Source organism: Pelophylax lessonae, assembly GCF_965119305.1.
Source record: "Pelophylax lessonae genome assembly, chromosome: 6".
Lineage (NCBI taxonomy): Eukaryota > Metazoa > Chordata > Amphibia > Anura > Ranidae > Pelophylax > Pelophylax lessonae.
Window position 1 is genome coordinate 328,793,331 of NC_138773.1, and position 17,650 is coordinate 328,810,980.

General features: G+C 45.2%; 1 protein-coding gene across 1 annotated transcript in view; it reads left to right on the forward strand.

Moving 5' to 3' along the window:
- Positions 1-2,124: 2,124 nt before the first annotated feature.
- LOC309558760 (protein mono-ADP-ribosyltransferase PARP14-like) overlaps positions 2,125-17,650 on the forward strand; it is a gene marked incomplete at its 5' end in the record, with an annotated part of 87,439 nt that continues 71,913 nt past the window's right edge. The window contains one exon of the mRNA XM_082261808.1: positions 2,125-2,314. Within this exon, the coding sequence (XP_082117934.1) occupies positions 2,125-2,314 (190 nt within the window). The remainder of the gene's footprint in view (positions 2,315-17,650) is intronic.

The window sequence follows — 17,650 nt, forward strand, 5'->3', positions numbered from 1 at the left end:
GGGGCCACTGGTCTATCACACCAATTATACAAAAAATCGGACAGGAAGTTTAGCACTGTGTGTAGCAGAGTTAACGCAGCAAAAGAGGCAATATTTTTGCAGGGCACAAATACGCTGTTATGAAAGTATACTGTTAGATAACACCCCGCTTCAATCTGTGGTATTGGGGGGCCACTGGTCTATCACACCAGTTCTACAAACATTGGCCAGTAAGTTTGGCACTGTGTGTAGCAGAGTTAACGCAGTAAAAGAGGCAATATTTTTGCAGGACACAAATACGCTGTTATAAAAGTATATTGTTAGATAACACCCCACTTCAAGCTGTCGTTTAGTTGGGGCCACTGGTCTATCACACCAGTTATAATACTTTTTAAAAGTGCTTTTGTCCCTCTTTGTAGTATCGCTGCAGAAACGCTCACCACACCAGTCACAATGCTGCACAGTGCACAATACAAATACACTATAATATGCTTTCTATATTACAAAGTATATTATAAGTGTATTACACCCCTATATAGTGCACTGCACACCAACAAATTGTACACCTATACCAAATACCAGTCCTTGAAAGGACTTTTGTGGTCCTATACCAGAGCGATCTGTGTCACTGACAATCTGTCCCTGCTCCCCACAGCAAACCTCTCCCTAGACTAACAAAAGAGACAATATAGATATAGTACACCTATACCAAATACCAGTCCTTAAAAGGACTTTTGTGGACCAATAACAGAGCCATCTGTGTCACTGACAATCTGTCCTTGCTGCACACAGCAAACCTCTCCCTACAATGACAAAAAGCAGAATGTAAAATGGCAGCAAGCTCAGGTCTATTTATAAGGTAGGGGGACCGTCCATGTGCTGAAATGTCTCAATTGGCTGTCCTGTTCCACCTGATGGCTGTGTTATGGGTCAATTTTCTCACTAATATGGCCACCGCGAACAACGCCATATGTTCGCGATATCGGCGGACTGCGAACGAGCAAAGTTCGCCGCAAACCGACCGCCGGGCGAACCGCAAGGCCATCTCTATTGCCGAGGAGGGACAGCTGGCTTCAGTAAAGGAAGGCGCAGTTGTGGCCCCCAAATATTATATATATATATATATATATATATATATATATATATATATATATATATATATATATATATTTTTTTTTTTTTTATCAAGAGACCCTAGAGAATAAAATGGCCACCACAGAGTCCAGAACTGAACCCCGTTGAGAATGTTTGGGATGTGCGGGAGAAGGATTTGCGCTCCGACTCTCCCATCATCAATACAAGATCTTGGTGAAAAATAAATACAATACTGGAGGGAAATAAATCTTGTGACATTGCAGAAGATTATCGAACTAATACTACAGCGAATGCGTGCCGTAATCAAAGCCAACCAAATATTAGAGTGTGACCTTTTTTTGGTGGCGACTTTTTTTTGCCTGGGCCAGTGTATAATATACAGTATATGTAAAGTGCTGCGTAAACTGACAGCGATATATAAGTGCCTGTAATAAATAATAAAAATACCACAAACCCATCTCCAGCCTGACTCCTCGGATCTTCAGGCTCCGTTCACATGTCAGCGTAGAGATCGCGGGCAGAATCACCGGGATTCTGCCCGCGATCCGGAAATCATTGCAAATTGTGGGACGCCTGTGCGTTGCCTGTGATTTGCAATAGCACCCCAAACACTTTGCGATGTTGCCGCGATTTCCGCCTGCCGAATCGCGGTACCATCATGCAAAATAAATCGCGGGACGCATGACGCCCCAAAGAAGCTCTGGTACCTTTTTGGGCGTCATGCGTCCTGCGATTTTTTTTGCGCGATGGTACCGCGATTCGGCAGGCGGAAATCGCGGCAACATCGCACAGCGTTTGGGGTGCCATTGCAAATCACGGGCAATGCACAGGCGTCCCGCGATTTGCAATTATTTCCGGATCGCGGGCAGAATCCCAGTGATTCTTCCCGCGATCGCTACGCTGACATGTGAATGTAGCCTCAGGTTTTATAATTTATTGTTACAATATATCACCTGATCTGCAAAACTGAAACTAAATTCTGCACAATAAATTTCACATTCTCTGAAGACATCAATCTTCACACCACCGCCTCTCCCTTTCCCCTCCAGGATGGGAGACGACAACTATGAGCACCCTGTGGCCCTACACTGGGATCAGGGGCCAGAAGAGCTGAAATTACTGAAGAATAATCTGCAGCTGTATTTCGGGAGTAAAAGCAAATCAGACGGAGGAGAGTGTGAGATCCGAGAGACCGACTGCACCCGGGGGTACATCCTCATATACTACAAGGAGGAGGCAGGTAGGTACTGGGGAGAGGAGAAAGGGGGTTCTTATATACTATTAGTATTATTATTCAGGATTTATATAGCCCCAACAGTTTGCGCAGCACTTTACAACATGTGGGCAGACTGCGCAGTTACCATACAATTCAATACAGGAGGAATCAGAGGGCCCTGCTCCTTAGAGCTTGCATTCTAAAAGGGAGGGCCAAGTAATACAAAAGGTAATAACTGTGGGGGATGAGCTGATGGAGAAAATCAAAGTACAGTTGTTAGGTGGAGGCAGGATAGGCTTCTCCTAAGAGAAGGGCTTTCAGGGACCTCCAGAGTAGGAGATAATTGGACAGATTGGGGTAGGGAGTTCCATAGGATGGGAGAGGCTTGGGAAAAGTCCTGGAGGCGGGTATAGGAGGAGGTAACAATGGAGTTAGAAAGCCAGAGGTCTTGGCAGGAATAAAGAGGACGATTAGGTTGATATTTTGGGATTAGGTTAGTGATGTAGCTGGGGGCTGAGTTGTGGATGGCTTTGTATGTTGTTGTTAGTATTTTGAATTTAATTTGTTGGGTGAGGGGCAGCCAGTGGAGGGATTGGCAGAGAGGGGAAGCAGACGCTGAGCGATTTTTAAGAGTCTGGCAGCAGCATTCATATTGTATTGGTAAGAGGCAGGTAAGTACTGGAGGGAGGTTCTCATATACTAAATGTAAGAGTACTGGAGGGGGGAAGGTAAGAACTGGAGGGGGAAGGCAAATACTGGAGGGGGGTCCTCATACACTACAAGGAGGAGACAGGTAAGTACTGAGCAATGGAGGGGATCCTCATACACTACAAGGAGGAGGCAGGTAAGTACTGAGGACTGGAGGGGGGTCCTCATACACTACAAGGAGGAGGCAGGTAAGTACTGAGCAATGGAGGGGATCCTCATACACTACAAGGAGGAGGCAGGTAAGTACTGAGGACTGGAGGGGGGTCCTCATACACTACAAGGAGGAGGCAGGTAAGTACTGAGGACTGAAGGGGGATCCTCATACACTACAAGGAGGAGGCAGGTAAGTACTGAGGACTGGAGGGAGATCCTCATACACTACAAGGAGGAGGCAGGTAAGTACTGAGGACTGGAGGGGATCCTCATACACTACAAGGAGGAAGCAGGTAAGTATTGAGGACTGGAGGGGGATGCTCATACACTACAAGGAGGAGGCAGGTAAGTACTGAGGACTGGAGGGGATCCTGATACACTACAAGGAGGAGGCAGGTAAGTACTGATGACTGGAGGGGATCCTCATACACTACAAGGAGGAGGGAGGTAAGTACTGAGGACTGGAGGGGGATCCTCATACACTACAAGGAGGAGGCAGGTAAGTATTGAGGACTGAAGGGGGATCCTCATACACTACAAGGAGGAGGCAGGTAAGTACTGAGGACTGGAGGGGGGTCCTCATACACTACAAGGAGGAGGCAGGTAAGTACTGAGGACTGGAGGGGATCCTCATACACTACAAGGAGGAGGCAGGTAAGTACTGAGGACTGGAGGGGATCCTCATACACTACAAGGAGGAGGCAGGTAAGTACTGAGGACTGGAGGGGATCCTCATACACTACAAGGAGGGGGCAGGTAAGTACTGAGGACTGGAGGGGATCCTCATACACTACAAGGAGGAGGCAGGTAAGTACTGAGGACTGGAGGGGGATCCTCATACACTACAAGGAGGAGGCAGGTAAGTACTGAGGACTGGAGGGAGATCCTCATACACTACAAGGAGGAGGCAGGTAAGTACTGAGGACTGGAGGGGATCCTCATACACTACAAGGAGGAAGCAGGTAAGTATTGAGGACTGGAGGGGGATGCTCATACACTACAAGGAGGAGGCAGGTAAGTACTGAGGACTGGAGGGGATCCTGATACACTACAAGGAGGAGGCAGGTAAGTACTGAGGACTGGAGGAGATACTCATACACTACAAGGAGAAGGCAGGTAAGTACTGAGGACTGGAGGGGATCCTCATACACTACAAGGAGGAGGGAGGTAAGTACTGAGGACTGGAGGGGGATCCTCATACACTACAAGGAGGAGGCAGGTAAGTATTGAGGACTGGAGGGGGATGCTCATACACTACAAGGAGGAGGCAGGTAAGTACTGAGGACTGGAGGGGATCCTCATACACTACAAGGAGGAGGCAGGTAAGTACTGAGGACTGGAGGGGATCCTCATACACTACAAGGAGGAGGCAGGTAAGTACTGAGGACTGGAGGGGATCCTCATACACTACAAGGAGGGGGCAGGTAAGTACTGAGGACTGGAGGGGATCCTCATACACTACAAGGAGGAGGCAGGTAAGTACTGAGGACTGGAGGGGATCCTCATACACTACAAGGAGGGGGTAGGTAAGTACTGAGGACTGGAGGGGGATCCTCATACACTACAAGGAGGAGGCAGGTAAGTACTGAGGACTGGAGGGGGTCCTCATACACTACAAGGGGGAGGCAGGTAAGTACTGAGGACTGGAGGGGGGTCCTCGTGTACTACAAGGAGGTGGCAGGTAGGTAGTTTTGCATACTTCCCAACTTTTTGAGATGGGAATGAGGGAACACCTGTTAGCAAAAGAAAATAGGCATAGGTTACACCCTGCCACACCCCCTTAAAGGAGAAAGTGCTTTTTTTTTTACCTCTGCTATTCCTTTATATTGGCTTTTGACATTTACAAATGCAGCAAATTAGAAATTGGATGAAAGGTTTAGCACAGAGAAACACTTTTTGAAAATAAAAGTGCATTTTATATACAACTATAGAGATCAGACCAACATGAGGGACAAATAAGGAGTAAAGAGGGACAAAGGGACTTTGTTCCAAATAAGGGACAGCTGGGAGCTGTGGTTTGGGAAGCCCTCATACAGTAAGGAGGAGGCAGGTAGGTAGTTTGGGAAGCCCTCATACAGTAAGGAGGAGGTAGGTAGGTAGGTAGTTTGGGAAGCTCCCATACAGTAAGGAGGAGGCAGGTAGGTAGTTTGGGAAGCCCTCATACAGTAAGGAGGAGGCAGGTAGGTAGTTTGGGAAGCCCTCATACAGTAAGGAGGAGGCAGGTAGGTAGTTTGGGGAGCTCTCATACAGTAAGGAGGAGGCAGGTAGGTAGTTTGGGGAGCTCTCATACAGCAAGGAGGAGGCAGGTAGGTAGTTTGGGAAGCCCTCATACAGTAAGGAGGAGGCAGGTAGTTAGTTTGGGGAGCTCTCATACAGCAAGGAGGAGGCAGGTAGGTAGTTTGGGAAGCCCTCATACAGTAAGTAGGAGGCAGGTAGGTAGTTTGGGGAGCTCTCATACAGTAAGGAGGAGGCAGGTAGTTAGTTTGGGGAGCTCTCATACAGCAAGGAGGAGGCAGGTAGGTAGTTTGGGAAGCCCTCATACAGTAAGTAGGAGGCAGGTAGGTAGTTTGGGAAGCCCTCATACAGTAAGGAGGAGGCGGGTAGGTAGTTTGGGAAGCCCTCATACAGTAAGGAGGAGGCAGGTAGGTAGTTTGGGGAGCTCTCATACAGTAAGGAGGCGGCAGGTAGGTAGTTTGGGGATTTCTCATACAGTAAGGAGGAGGCAGGTAGGTAGTTTGGGGAGCTCTCATACAGTAAGGAGGAGGCAGGTAGGTAGTTTGGGGATTTCTCATACAGTAAGGAGGAGGCAGGTAGGTAGTTTGGGGATTTCTCATACAGTAAGGAGGAGGCAGGTAGGTAGTTTGGGGAGCTCTCATACAGTAAGGAGGAGGCAGGTAGGTAGTTTGGGGAGCTCTCATACAGTACAAGGGAAAAGGGGTTTTGATCTCTAGGATGTCCTATAGTAAGGTTTGGCCACCGTCCCTGTGAAATCGTTGTGTTTTGGGTTTTGGTGCCTCAAACCAAGGTTGTTGGGACTTTAAGGGCAAGAGCAAACAAACTAAAGTATCATAGAATAAAAATTGAACAGTTTATTTTCAAAAAAGTTTTACAAGGTAATAGACAAGTTTGTCGTGGATGGGTTAAAGGTCCATCGGTGAGAGAAGGTAGGTGACAAGGTGAAAAATGGTGACTTTTGAGGAACATTTGTCTCTGTTGTTCCATGCGTGTATTTCAGGCTTGGAACTTTGTTCAGAGGAAAATGTCCAGGAGATGATCCTACGCGTTTCGGCTGTATAGGTGTTAGTCTTTTTCACGGATAAGTCACCATGTATCTTTCTTTTGTCTGGTCCATGTGTGAAAGGTTTTCCCCAGGTTTCTAAGTCGTATCAGGAACTAAGGCTGCTTAGGCTAAATTATATAGATTAGCTGTACTGGTAGAATCCAAAAAAGGAGTTCCTCAAGATGAGAAAGTTTGTAGTTTTTGTCAGGTATAGCAGAAAAAAACCGGTTCAAGGTGCAGCATCTCCCGAGGTGTTGTCTCTCCAGCTGAGGGAGAGACACCCCCCCCTCCCCCCCCCCCCGGGAGATGCTGCACCTTGAACCGTTTTTTTTTTTCTGCTATACCTGACAAAAACTACAAACTTTCTCATCTTGAGGAACTCCTTTTTTGGATTCTACCAGTATTATTATTATTAATAAGGAATTCTATAGTGCCAGCAGTTTACGCAGCGCTTTACAATATTAGAGGGAGACAGTACATATACAATACAATAAAATACAAGAGGATTAAGAGGGCCCTGCTCAGAAGAGCTTACAATCTAATGGGGTGGGGCAGGTGTTACAAGAGGTTGTAACAGTGTAACGCTCCTGCGTTTTTGTATATAGGCTGGATTTGCAGCTGCAAAATCTCCACTCAGCAGTCATGCAGAGATATGTTGAATACCAGATCCAACTCTCCAGGACTCATCACCGTGGGCCTGTCAGCTTCAACATACAGATATATACACACTCAATGAGATGTTCCTGGAGTGATAGGATGTATATGGTAGTATGAAGGTGATGTGCTGAAGGGACAGGTGTGAACAGTGACAAGGATGGTAAGCACTTGATAGGTTTGTACAGGAGAGTTCAAGATGGTATTTAGGAATGCAGATAGGTTAGTATCGAGTATGCTAATAGGTGGTGAGGACAGCAGATGACAAATACAGGATAGACTAACCCAGTGGAAGGATAGATAATAGTAGACAGAAGAGCTAGCAATCTATGCAGCAGTGCAGATGATAGATGGTAGTAGACAGGAGAGCTAGCAATCAATGCAGCAGTGCAGATGATAGATGGTAGTAGACAGGAGAGCTAGAAATCTATGCAGCAGTGCAGATGATAGATGGTAATGGTCTCAAGAGCTAGCAATCTATATGATAGTGCAGATGATAGGATAGCATAGATAGGTAGTAACAGTCCTTAATGCAAATAGTAGTAGTGTAAGTTATGGAGGGTTCCCCTGCGGGGTACTTATCACTAGAGTATAGCAGTAGAAGGTCCGGTGGTGAGGAAGTGATCCAGTAGCGAGATACAGGGATCAGTAGCGAGGTTCGGTTCTAAGGAAGTGATCCTGGTAGCGAGATACAGGGATCGTAGCAAGGTTCCACAGCGAGACACGCTTGTAAGCATATGAGCTTCAAGGCAGGTTGAAGAGTGAAGGGTGAAAGCAGCATGCCGGGAGTGATCGGGTGGCGAGACACAGGTTTAGAGAACAAGTTCAGGTAGCGAGATACAGGAACGAGTAATATCTGGTATGCTGACTTCAGACAGGGACGATCCAACCATGACGGTTGAACGAACATGTGAGTGAGAACGCCGGCGGTTGAAATAGCCGCTCTGCGGCGCTCAGTGATGACAGCATCGGTCTTAAAGGTGTAAGCGCACCTTACCAAAAGAGAATGGTGGGACGCATACACTATGGAAAGTGGAATAAAGGGTACCAGAGGTACCAGAACATTACAGTACCCCCCCCCCCCCCCTTAAGGCCGGCTCCTGCAGGCCTCTAGAGCTGTTTTTTCCGGGTATTTCGCGTGAAAATTGCGAATCAGCCTAGGGGCATGTATATCAGAGGTATCCAGCCAGGTATCGTCTTGGGGTCCATAGTTCTTCCATCGTACTAGATATTGGAGTCTTCTTCTGTGGATACGAGAATCCAGAATCTCCTTTATCTCAAATTCTTCTCCGCCTTCAACTTGTACAGGAGGTGGAGGTGGGATGGTAGGTCTTATTCCTTGGTTTGGAACATGTGGCTTTAATAGCGACACATGGAAGATAGGATGGATCTTGAGATCTGTTGGTAAGGTGAGCTGTACTGCAGCTTCGTTTCCTGATTGGGAAGGGTCCCAAGAATAAAGGCCCAAGCTTTTTGCTAGGGATCTTCAATCGTAAATTTTTTGTTGATAGCCAAACGAGGTCACCAATAGCATACTGAGGAGAAGGTCTTCTACGAAGGTCGTAGTACCTTTTTTGTTGACTATGAGCGTGTGATATGGTAGTATTGAGTAAACCCAAAGAGTCTTTTATTTGGGTGAGGTAATCTGAGGCTACTGGGTTACTCGATGGCAGGATGCGTGGTGGAAGAAGAGTGGGATGAAACCCATAGTTCAAGTAGAACGGACTTTGCTTCGTAGTACTGTGGGTTGCATTGTTGTAAGCGAATTCCGCTAGAGGAAGGAGATCCACCCAATCATCCTGCAAGTATGATGTGTAGCAGCGTAGATATTGCTCAATGCACTGGTTGACTCTTTCAGTCTGTCCGTTGGTCTGAGGATGGTAGGGAGAAGTGAGCTTTCGCTCAATGCGTAAAATTTGACAAAGTGCTTGCCAAAATTTAGAAATAAATTGTGAACCACGGTCGGACAAAAGAGTCTTTGGAATTCCATGCAACTTGAACACATGTTTCATCAGTAGTTCCGCTGTTTGTTTGGATGAAGGTAGTCTACGGATAGCGATGAAATGTGCCATTTTTGTCAAGTGGTCCACTGACACTAGGATGGTATTAAATCCTTTGGAAGGTGGTAGTTCTACTATGAAATCTAAAGAAACAACTTCCCATGGAACCTGGGGTATTGGTAACTGGGTACCTTCAAACAGATGTCGCCAATTCTCCAGTGCCAATTTTATGGCAAGCAACTCCTTTTCACCCACTGGGTAATTCACCTCTGGGCTGCTTAGTGATTTTGAAAAGAAAGCAACTGGGTGAAGTGATGAAGTGTTTGTTGGTCGTTGGGAGAGAACTGCTCCTACTGCCATATTTGACGCATCTACCTCTAGAATATATTGGAGGGATGGGTCTGGATGGCGTAGTATGGGAGCAGAAGTGAAGCTTGATTTTAACAAGCAGAAGGCTTGATTTGCCTCTTCTGACCATTTGAATGGTTTTTTTATACTTGTCAGTTGTGTGAGAGGTCTCACAATGGCGGAAAAGTTCTTGATGAACTTCCTGTAGAAGTTCGAGAATCCTAGGAATCGCTGTAGGGCCTTACGAGTTGTTGGTATAGGCCAGTCAAGGATACAGGATATCTTACTCATATCCATCTTAATTCCGGTTTTGGATATGAAATATCCTAGAAATAATATTTCTTCTTTATGAAATAGGCCTTTTTTTAATTTCACGTATAGACTGTGTGAGAGCAGTCTGAACAGCACAAGTCTTACATGTTTTATGTGTTCAGGCATAGATCGAGAATAGATAAGTATATCGTCTAGGTATACTACAACACAGACATCAAGTAAATCTCTAAAGAGGTTGTTTATGAACCTCTGGAAAGCAGCGGGAGCATTACATAGGCCGAATGGCATCACAAGGTATTCGAATAGTCCGTATCTGGTTCTGAATGCTGTTTTCCACTCGTCCCCATCACGGATTCGGATTAGGTTGTATGCCCCTTTCAGGTCTAATTTGGTGAAATAAGTAGCCCCACGCACTTGTTCGATAAGTTCAGGGATAAGCGGTAAAGGATAGCGATCCTTTATCGTAATCGTGTTTAATTGTCTATAATCGATAATAGGTCTGAGACTGGAATCCTTATTGCGGACAAAGAAAAGTCCTGCAGCAGTGGAAGAAGTAGAGGGTCTAATGAACCCTTTTGTCAAATTCTCATCCAAGTATTCCTTGAGATGAGAAAGTTCATCCTGTGAGAGGGGATAAACATGACCGAAAGGCAATTTGCTATTAGGGAGTAAATCGATCGTGCAATCGTAATCCCTATGGGGAGGCAACGCTTGAGCATTTTTCTCAAAGAACACTTCGGACAGATCCTGATAGCATAGTGGTGCAATTTCATCTGACACCACAGATAGAATCTTCCCATAAGATGGGAGGTTACACGTATTCTCACAATAGTGGGAAGGGAAAACCAAAGTCCGTTTTTTCCAATCTATGATTGGTTGGTGTGTGTGTAACCAGGGAAGTCCCAAAATAATAGGAAAATGGGGTGAGGATAGTATATCAAAAGTGATGGTCTCCACATGTGACTCGTTGGTAGTGGCAAGGAGTGCCTGTGTCTGGTTGGTGATTGGACCAGAAGACAGTGGAATACCATTAATGAAACTAACAGAAACAGGCTTAGATTTTGAAATAATAGGTATTTTATTTAAGGTAACAAAGCGTGTATCAATATAGTTTCCACAAGATCCAGTGTCGACCATAGCCTTGGTGGTGATCCTAGTTTGGTCCCACTGTAATGTTAAATGAACAAAAAGATAGGAGTTAGAAAAGGAAGTCGTTAATCCTCCCAGTAAGACATGTGAACACTCACCCTTTTTTTTGCGAACAAGGGGACAGACGCTTATCAAATGATCCGGGGATGCGCAATACATGCAGAGATTTCTGGATGTTCCTCTGGCTCGTTCAGTAGTCGTTAAAGGTGGGCATATGGTTCCTACATCTATGGGAGTAGGGTCAACGGTCGAAATCCGAGAAGGACTAGACAATGGCATTCCCATCTTTTCAGCCCTTCTTTCTCGCAGTCGTCTGTCTATGTTGATACTAAGTTGTATCAAGGCCTCCAAGGTGCCAGGTAAATCCGCTCGGGCGAGCTCGTCTTTAACAGCTTCCGATAACCCGAGTCTGAATTGAGTTCGCAAAGATGTGTCATTCCACCCTGAATCAAGGGTCCATCTTTTGAACTCAGATACAAAGTCTTCTACAGGTCTCCTTCCTTGTTTCAAGGCCCTCAACTCCATATCAGCAGTACCCTGCCTATTAGGGTCATCATATAAGCTGGTGAGTTCTGCTAGGAATAAAGAGTAGGTGTTGAGAATCTGATCATTATTCTCAAAGAGAGAGTCTGCCCAGGCTCGTGGATTACCCGTCAGGTATGAAATAACGGTACAGACTTTTATTTGATCAGCGGGGTATGTACGAGGCTTTAACAAAAAAAAGCAATTTACATGCGTTTTTGAATTCCCGAAATTTTTTTCGGTCGCCTGTAAATACCAGAGGGGGTTTTTTTTTTAGGTTCAGGAGGTAGAACAGCAGTAAGCCGTGAGAGTTGGTTTACCCGCTGTATCAGAGTCTGATTCTTTTCTTGCACGTCAGTCAGAGCAAGTATTAATGCTTTTACTTGTTGTGTTAATTGTGTCACTTGAGTGGGAAATTCTGCTGAATCCATTTTTAAGGTTCGTTCAATCTGTAACGCTCCTGCGTTTTTGTTATAGGCTGGATTTGCAGCTGCAAAATCTCCACTCAGTAGTCATGTAGAGATGTGTTGAATACCAGATCCAACTCTCCAGGACTCATCACCGTGGGCCTGTCAGCTTCAACTTACAGATATATACACACTCAATGAGATGTTCCTGGAGTGATAGGATGTATATGGTAGTATGAAGGTGATGTGCTGAAGGGACAGGTGTGAACAGTGACAAGGATGGTAAGCACTTGATAGGTTTGTACAGGAGAGTTCAAGATGGTATTTAGGAATGCAGATAGGTTAGTATCGAGTATGCTAATAGGTGGTGAGGACAGCAGATGGCAATACAGGATAGACTAACCCAGTGCAAGGATAGATAATAGTAGACAGGAGAGCTAGCAATCTATGCAGCAGTGCAGATGATAGATGGTAGTAGACAGGAGAGCTAGCAATCTATGCAGCAGTGCAGATGATAGATGGTAGTAGACAGGAGAGCTAGCAATCTATGCAGCAGTGCAGATGATAGATGGTAGTAGACAGGAGAGCTAGCAATCTATGCAGCAGTGCAGATGATAGATGGTAATGGTCTCAAGAGCTAGCAATCTATATGATAGTGCAGATGATAGGATAGCATAGATAGGTAGTAACAGTCCTTAATGCAAATAGTAGTAGTGTAAGTTATGGAGGGTTCCCCTGCGGGGTACTTATCACTAGAGTATAGCAGTAGAAGGTCCGGTGGTGAGGAAGTGATCCAGTAGCGAGATACAGGGATCAGTAGCGAGGTTCGGTTCTAAGGAAGTGATCCTGGTAGCGAGATACAGGGATCGTAGCGAGGTTCCACAGCGAGACACGCTTGTAAGCATATGAGCTTCAAGGCAGGTTGAAGAGTGAAGGGTGAAAGCAGCATGCCGGGAGTGATCGGGTGGCGAGACACAGGATCAGAGAACAAGTTCAGGTAGCGAGATACAGGAACGAGTAATATCTGGTATGCTGACTTCAGACAGGGACGATCCAACCATGACGGTTGAACGAACATGTGAGTGAGAACGCCGGCGGTTGAAATAGCCGCTCTGCGTCGCTCAGTGATGACAGCATCGGTCTTAAAGGTGTATGCGCACCTTACCAAAAGAGAATGGTGGGACGCATACACTATGGAAAGTGGAATAAAGGGTACCAGAGGTACCAGAACATTACAAACAGTAGGGAATGAGCTGATGGCAGTTGGAGGTGTGATCGGCTTCCCTGAAGAGATGAGTTTTCAGGGATCGCCTGAAAGCAGCTAGAATAGGAGATAGCCGTACAGGTTGAGGTAGAGAGTTCCAGAGGATGGGAGAGGCCCTGGAGAAATCTTGGAGACGAGCATGAGAGGAGGAGACATGGAAGTTGAGAGTAGGAGGTCTTGAGAGCTCGGGGCAGAGTTGTGAATGGCTTTGTATGTTATGGTTAGTATTTTGAATTTAATTCAATGGGCAATCGGGAGCCAGTGTAGGGATTGTCAGAGAGGGGAGGAGTCAGTGTAGGGATTGGCAGAGAGGGAAGGCAGACGCTGAGCGTTTGGTAAGGTGGATAAGCCTGGCAGCAGCGTTCATGATAGACTGAAGAGGGGAGGAGCCTATGAAGTGGTTGGCCTATGAGAAGGGAGATGCAATAGTCGAGGCGAGAAATAACAAGGGAGTGAATGAGTAGCTTGGTGGTTTCAGTTGTTGAAAAGGGGCGAATTTTAGAGATAATGCGGAGGTGAAGTCTACAAGCTTTTGACAATGATTGGATTTGGGGCTGAAAGGACCGGTCAGAGTCCAGGATTACACCGAGTACCCTGGCATGAGGGGAGGGATTGATGGTTGCATAACTAATTTTGATAGAAAAGTCATAGAGGGGGGCACGGGCGGGAGGGAAAATTACCAGCTCAGTTTTAGAGAGATTTAGTTTAACTATTTAAGCTCAGGAAGATTTTACCCCCTTCCTGACCAGGGGGTATTTTGCTATTCGTCACTGCGTGACTTTAATGGACAATTGCGCGGTCGTGCGATGCTGTACCTAAACAAATTTGACGTCCTTTTTTTCCCACAAACAGAGCTTTCTTTTGGTGGTATTTGATCACCTGTGCGATTTTTTGATCATGCGCTATAAACAAAAAAAGTGCGTCAATTTTGCAAAAATAACAATATTTTTCACATTTTTTTATATGAAATTCCCAAAAAAAAAATTAAAAATCAAATTTTTTTAACATTTTAGGCCAATTTGTTTTATGCTACATATTTTTGGTAAAAAAATCGCAAAAAGCGTATTATGTTTGGTTTGCGCAAAAGTTATTGCGTTTACCAACTAAGGGAACGTTTTTGGCATTTTTGTTGTTTTTTTTAACGAGTAATGGCGGCGATCTGCGATTTTTTTTGCGGGACTGCGACATTGCGGCGGACAGATCGGACCCTTGACTGACATTTTTAAAACTTTTGGGGTTACCAGTGACATTACTACAGTAATCAGTGCTATACATATGCACTGTTACTGTAAAATTACACTGGCAGTGAAGGGGTTAACTTTATTTCAGAGGGAGGGGTGATGTGTGTCCCTAGGGGCGTGATTCTAACTGTGATTGGCTGTGGCTTGAGGTGTAGGAACAGTGATCAACGGTCCTACACAGTAGAACCGTATGATCACTGTTCTTACACAGGGGAGAATGACAGGCGGCTTGTTTACACTAGCCGCCTGCCTTTTTCCCGCTCTAACGGACGATCGCGAGTGCCCGGCGGACATCTGGTCCTCCGGGCACACGTGCGGGGAGGTCCGTGACCGAGCGGGAGCGCGCCTCCGGCGGCGCGCGCTCGCTCCCCAGAGCCCCACAGGCTAGTGACGTACCCATACGTCACTTTGCCTGTGAGGGGCTGACCGCCGCAGTATATGTACTTGCGGCGGTCGGTCGGCAAGTGGTTAAGGAAGTGGCGCGACATCTATGTTGATATGTCAGTAAGTAAGTTAGTAATGCGAGATGAGACTGAAGGAGTGAGGTGAGGAGTAGACAGATAGATTTGAGTGTCATCAGCATATAGATGGTATTGGAAGCCGTGGGCGGTTATCAAGTGACCAAGGGAGGCGGTGTAGATAGTACAGCTAATCTATATTATTTAGCCTAAGCAGCCTTAGTTCCTGATGAGACTTATAAACCTGGGGAAAACCTTTCACACATGGACCAGACAAAAGAAAGATACATGGTGACTTATCCTTGAAAAAGGCTAATACCTATACAGCCGAAACGCGTAGGATCATCTCCTGGACATTTTCCTCTGAACAAAGTTCCAAGCCTGAAATACACGCATGGAACAACAGAGACAAATGTTCCTCAAAAGTCACCATTTTCACCGTGTCACCTACCTTTCTAACTTCTTCACTTCTCTCACCGATGGACCTTAAACCCATCCACGACAAGATTGTCTATTACCTTGTAAAACTTTTTTGAAAATAAACTGTTAATTTTTTATTCTATGATACTTTACTTTGTTTACTCTTGTCCTTAAAGTCCCAACAACCTTGGTTTGAGGCACCAAACCCAAAACTCATACAGTACAAGGTGCAGAGTGTGGAGGGAACATGATTGTGCAGAGAATGGGCCGTTGGTCTGTATCAGAGGTTAAGGTGGTCTAAGTGGGTTGGGAAGTGACTGTCAGCAATCAGGTAGGTTTGGGTAGGTATAGGGGGGGTTTATTCCTTGGACAGTATTTGGGGGGGGGGTGCGGTTGGCTGTCAGTCAGGGGTGAGGGATGGTAATCTATATTTTTTCCCAGGTGTAATGTGAGGCCCAACAATTCTCTGTTATTTGTGCGGCCATAGCTCCCAACTGTCCCTGATTTGGAACAAAGTCCGTCTTTCCTCCTCATTTGTCCCCCATTTTGGTCTGATCTATAGAGTTGTATATAAAATTCACTTTTTAGCTTTCAAAAAGGGCTTCCCAGTGCTAAACTTTTCACCCCATTTCTTCACTGCTGCATTCGTAAATCCTTAAAGCCAATACAGGTGGTCCCCTGGTTACAAACATCCGACTTACAAATGACTCCTCCTTACAAATGAAGGGAGACAACAGGAAGTGAGAGGAAATCTCCCCCTAGGAAGGGAAATTCACTCCTGTAAGAGTTCTCATGGGAAAAAGGTGTCTCCACTGAAGATTTATCGCCAACCCTTGTTTCCATAGTATAACGGAACTGTGACCCCACAATGTGCTTGCGTGCTTCCGTCAGAATATTGCTTCCTTCCAGTCTTGAACATAGATATCAGATATTCTAGCCGCCCCCCTATACAAAAATAGCCGAGAATAGCTTGTATAAGATCTGGAACACTTATTGAACAAACTCACACCGAATATATACCCCACCAGGTCAGGTGCCTGATTACATTATCATATGCAGATGAAATTGTGTACAAAAATATAATTAATATATCTATGGAACAACCAACACAAACAGTATTCTACTTTCCCACTAGCAACTAATAGATGACAGTGATTTAATTAACTTGAGCTAATTAACTAGCAGACTTGCCGTCATCTAGCTCCTCATGTACAATACACATTATTATAAGTGTAAACACATCACACCTTAATACAAAGACAATGCTTTGATTATTTAGGAGTCACAGACTTAATGGCAACAGGCTATAGGTCTCACAGTGTAAAGTGGGATTAAATCTTCATATATTTCTTGAGGGATATTGTGGATAAATATTACTGTCCCATTTTAACCACTTAAGGACACAGTTTTACTGCAGCAGGAAGCACCTCTTTTTCTATAGATATTAGGGATGGAGGCTATTTAAGTATATAATGTGTGGCAGACCATGATCTGTTTTTTTGTCGAATATAAGCCCCCATTCACACTAGGGCGACTCACGAGGCGACTTGTGTCGCCCCAGGTCGCCCCAGGTCGCTTGACATGACCAAACCAATGTAAATGAATCAGTGCCGTCTTAATTGCCGCTATTAAGGTCGCTCCGACTTCAGAAAAGGGTCCTGTACTACTTTCAGGCGACCAGTGATCCGACCTGTCCCATATACTTCAATGGGAGTCGCCTCCTTATCTTAATTGAAGCGACCTGTAATCCGACTTGTCATCCGACTTTGCTAAAAAATGGCAGTGAACAAGAAAAGAGCATAATTTTCTTGCAGGCATTAGCGGTCATTTTTTTAGGCAGGCATGTCATTTTTTGGATTTCGTTTCTGGGGGGTCTAAAAAGTGTCCCTGTCAAGTTTCAGCTCTGTAGCATGTCCAGAACCCCTAAAAAAAATTCATTTTTCTTTTAATTTTTTGTAGTGTCTTTACCAGCTGTCTTTTATACTTGCAGGCATTCATCAGCGGTCATTTTTTTAGGCAGGCATGTCATTTTTTGGATTTCGTTTCTGGGGGGTCTACAAAGTGTCCCTGTCAAGTTTCAGCTCTGTAGCATGTCCAGAACCCCTAAAAAAAATCATTTTTCTTTTAATTTTTTGTAGTGTCTTACCAGCTGTCTTTTTTTCTTGCAGGCATTTAGCGGGCATTTTTTTAAGCAGGCATGTCATTTTTGGGATTTCGTTTCTGGGGGGTCTAAAAAGTGTCCCTGTCAAGTTTCAGCTCTGTAGCATGTCCAGAACCCCTAAAAAACATCATTTTTACTATATTTTCAGGGATACGGCTTCTCTGCGGCTGGCTTTTTTTCTTGCAGGCATTTAGCGGCATTTTTTTAGGCAGGCATGTCATTTTCTGGATTTAGTGTCTGGGGGGTCTAAAAAGTGTACCTGTCAATTTTCAGCTCTGTAGCATGTCCAGAACCCCTAAAAAACAGCATTTTTACTATATTT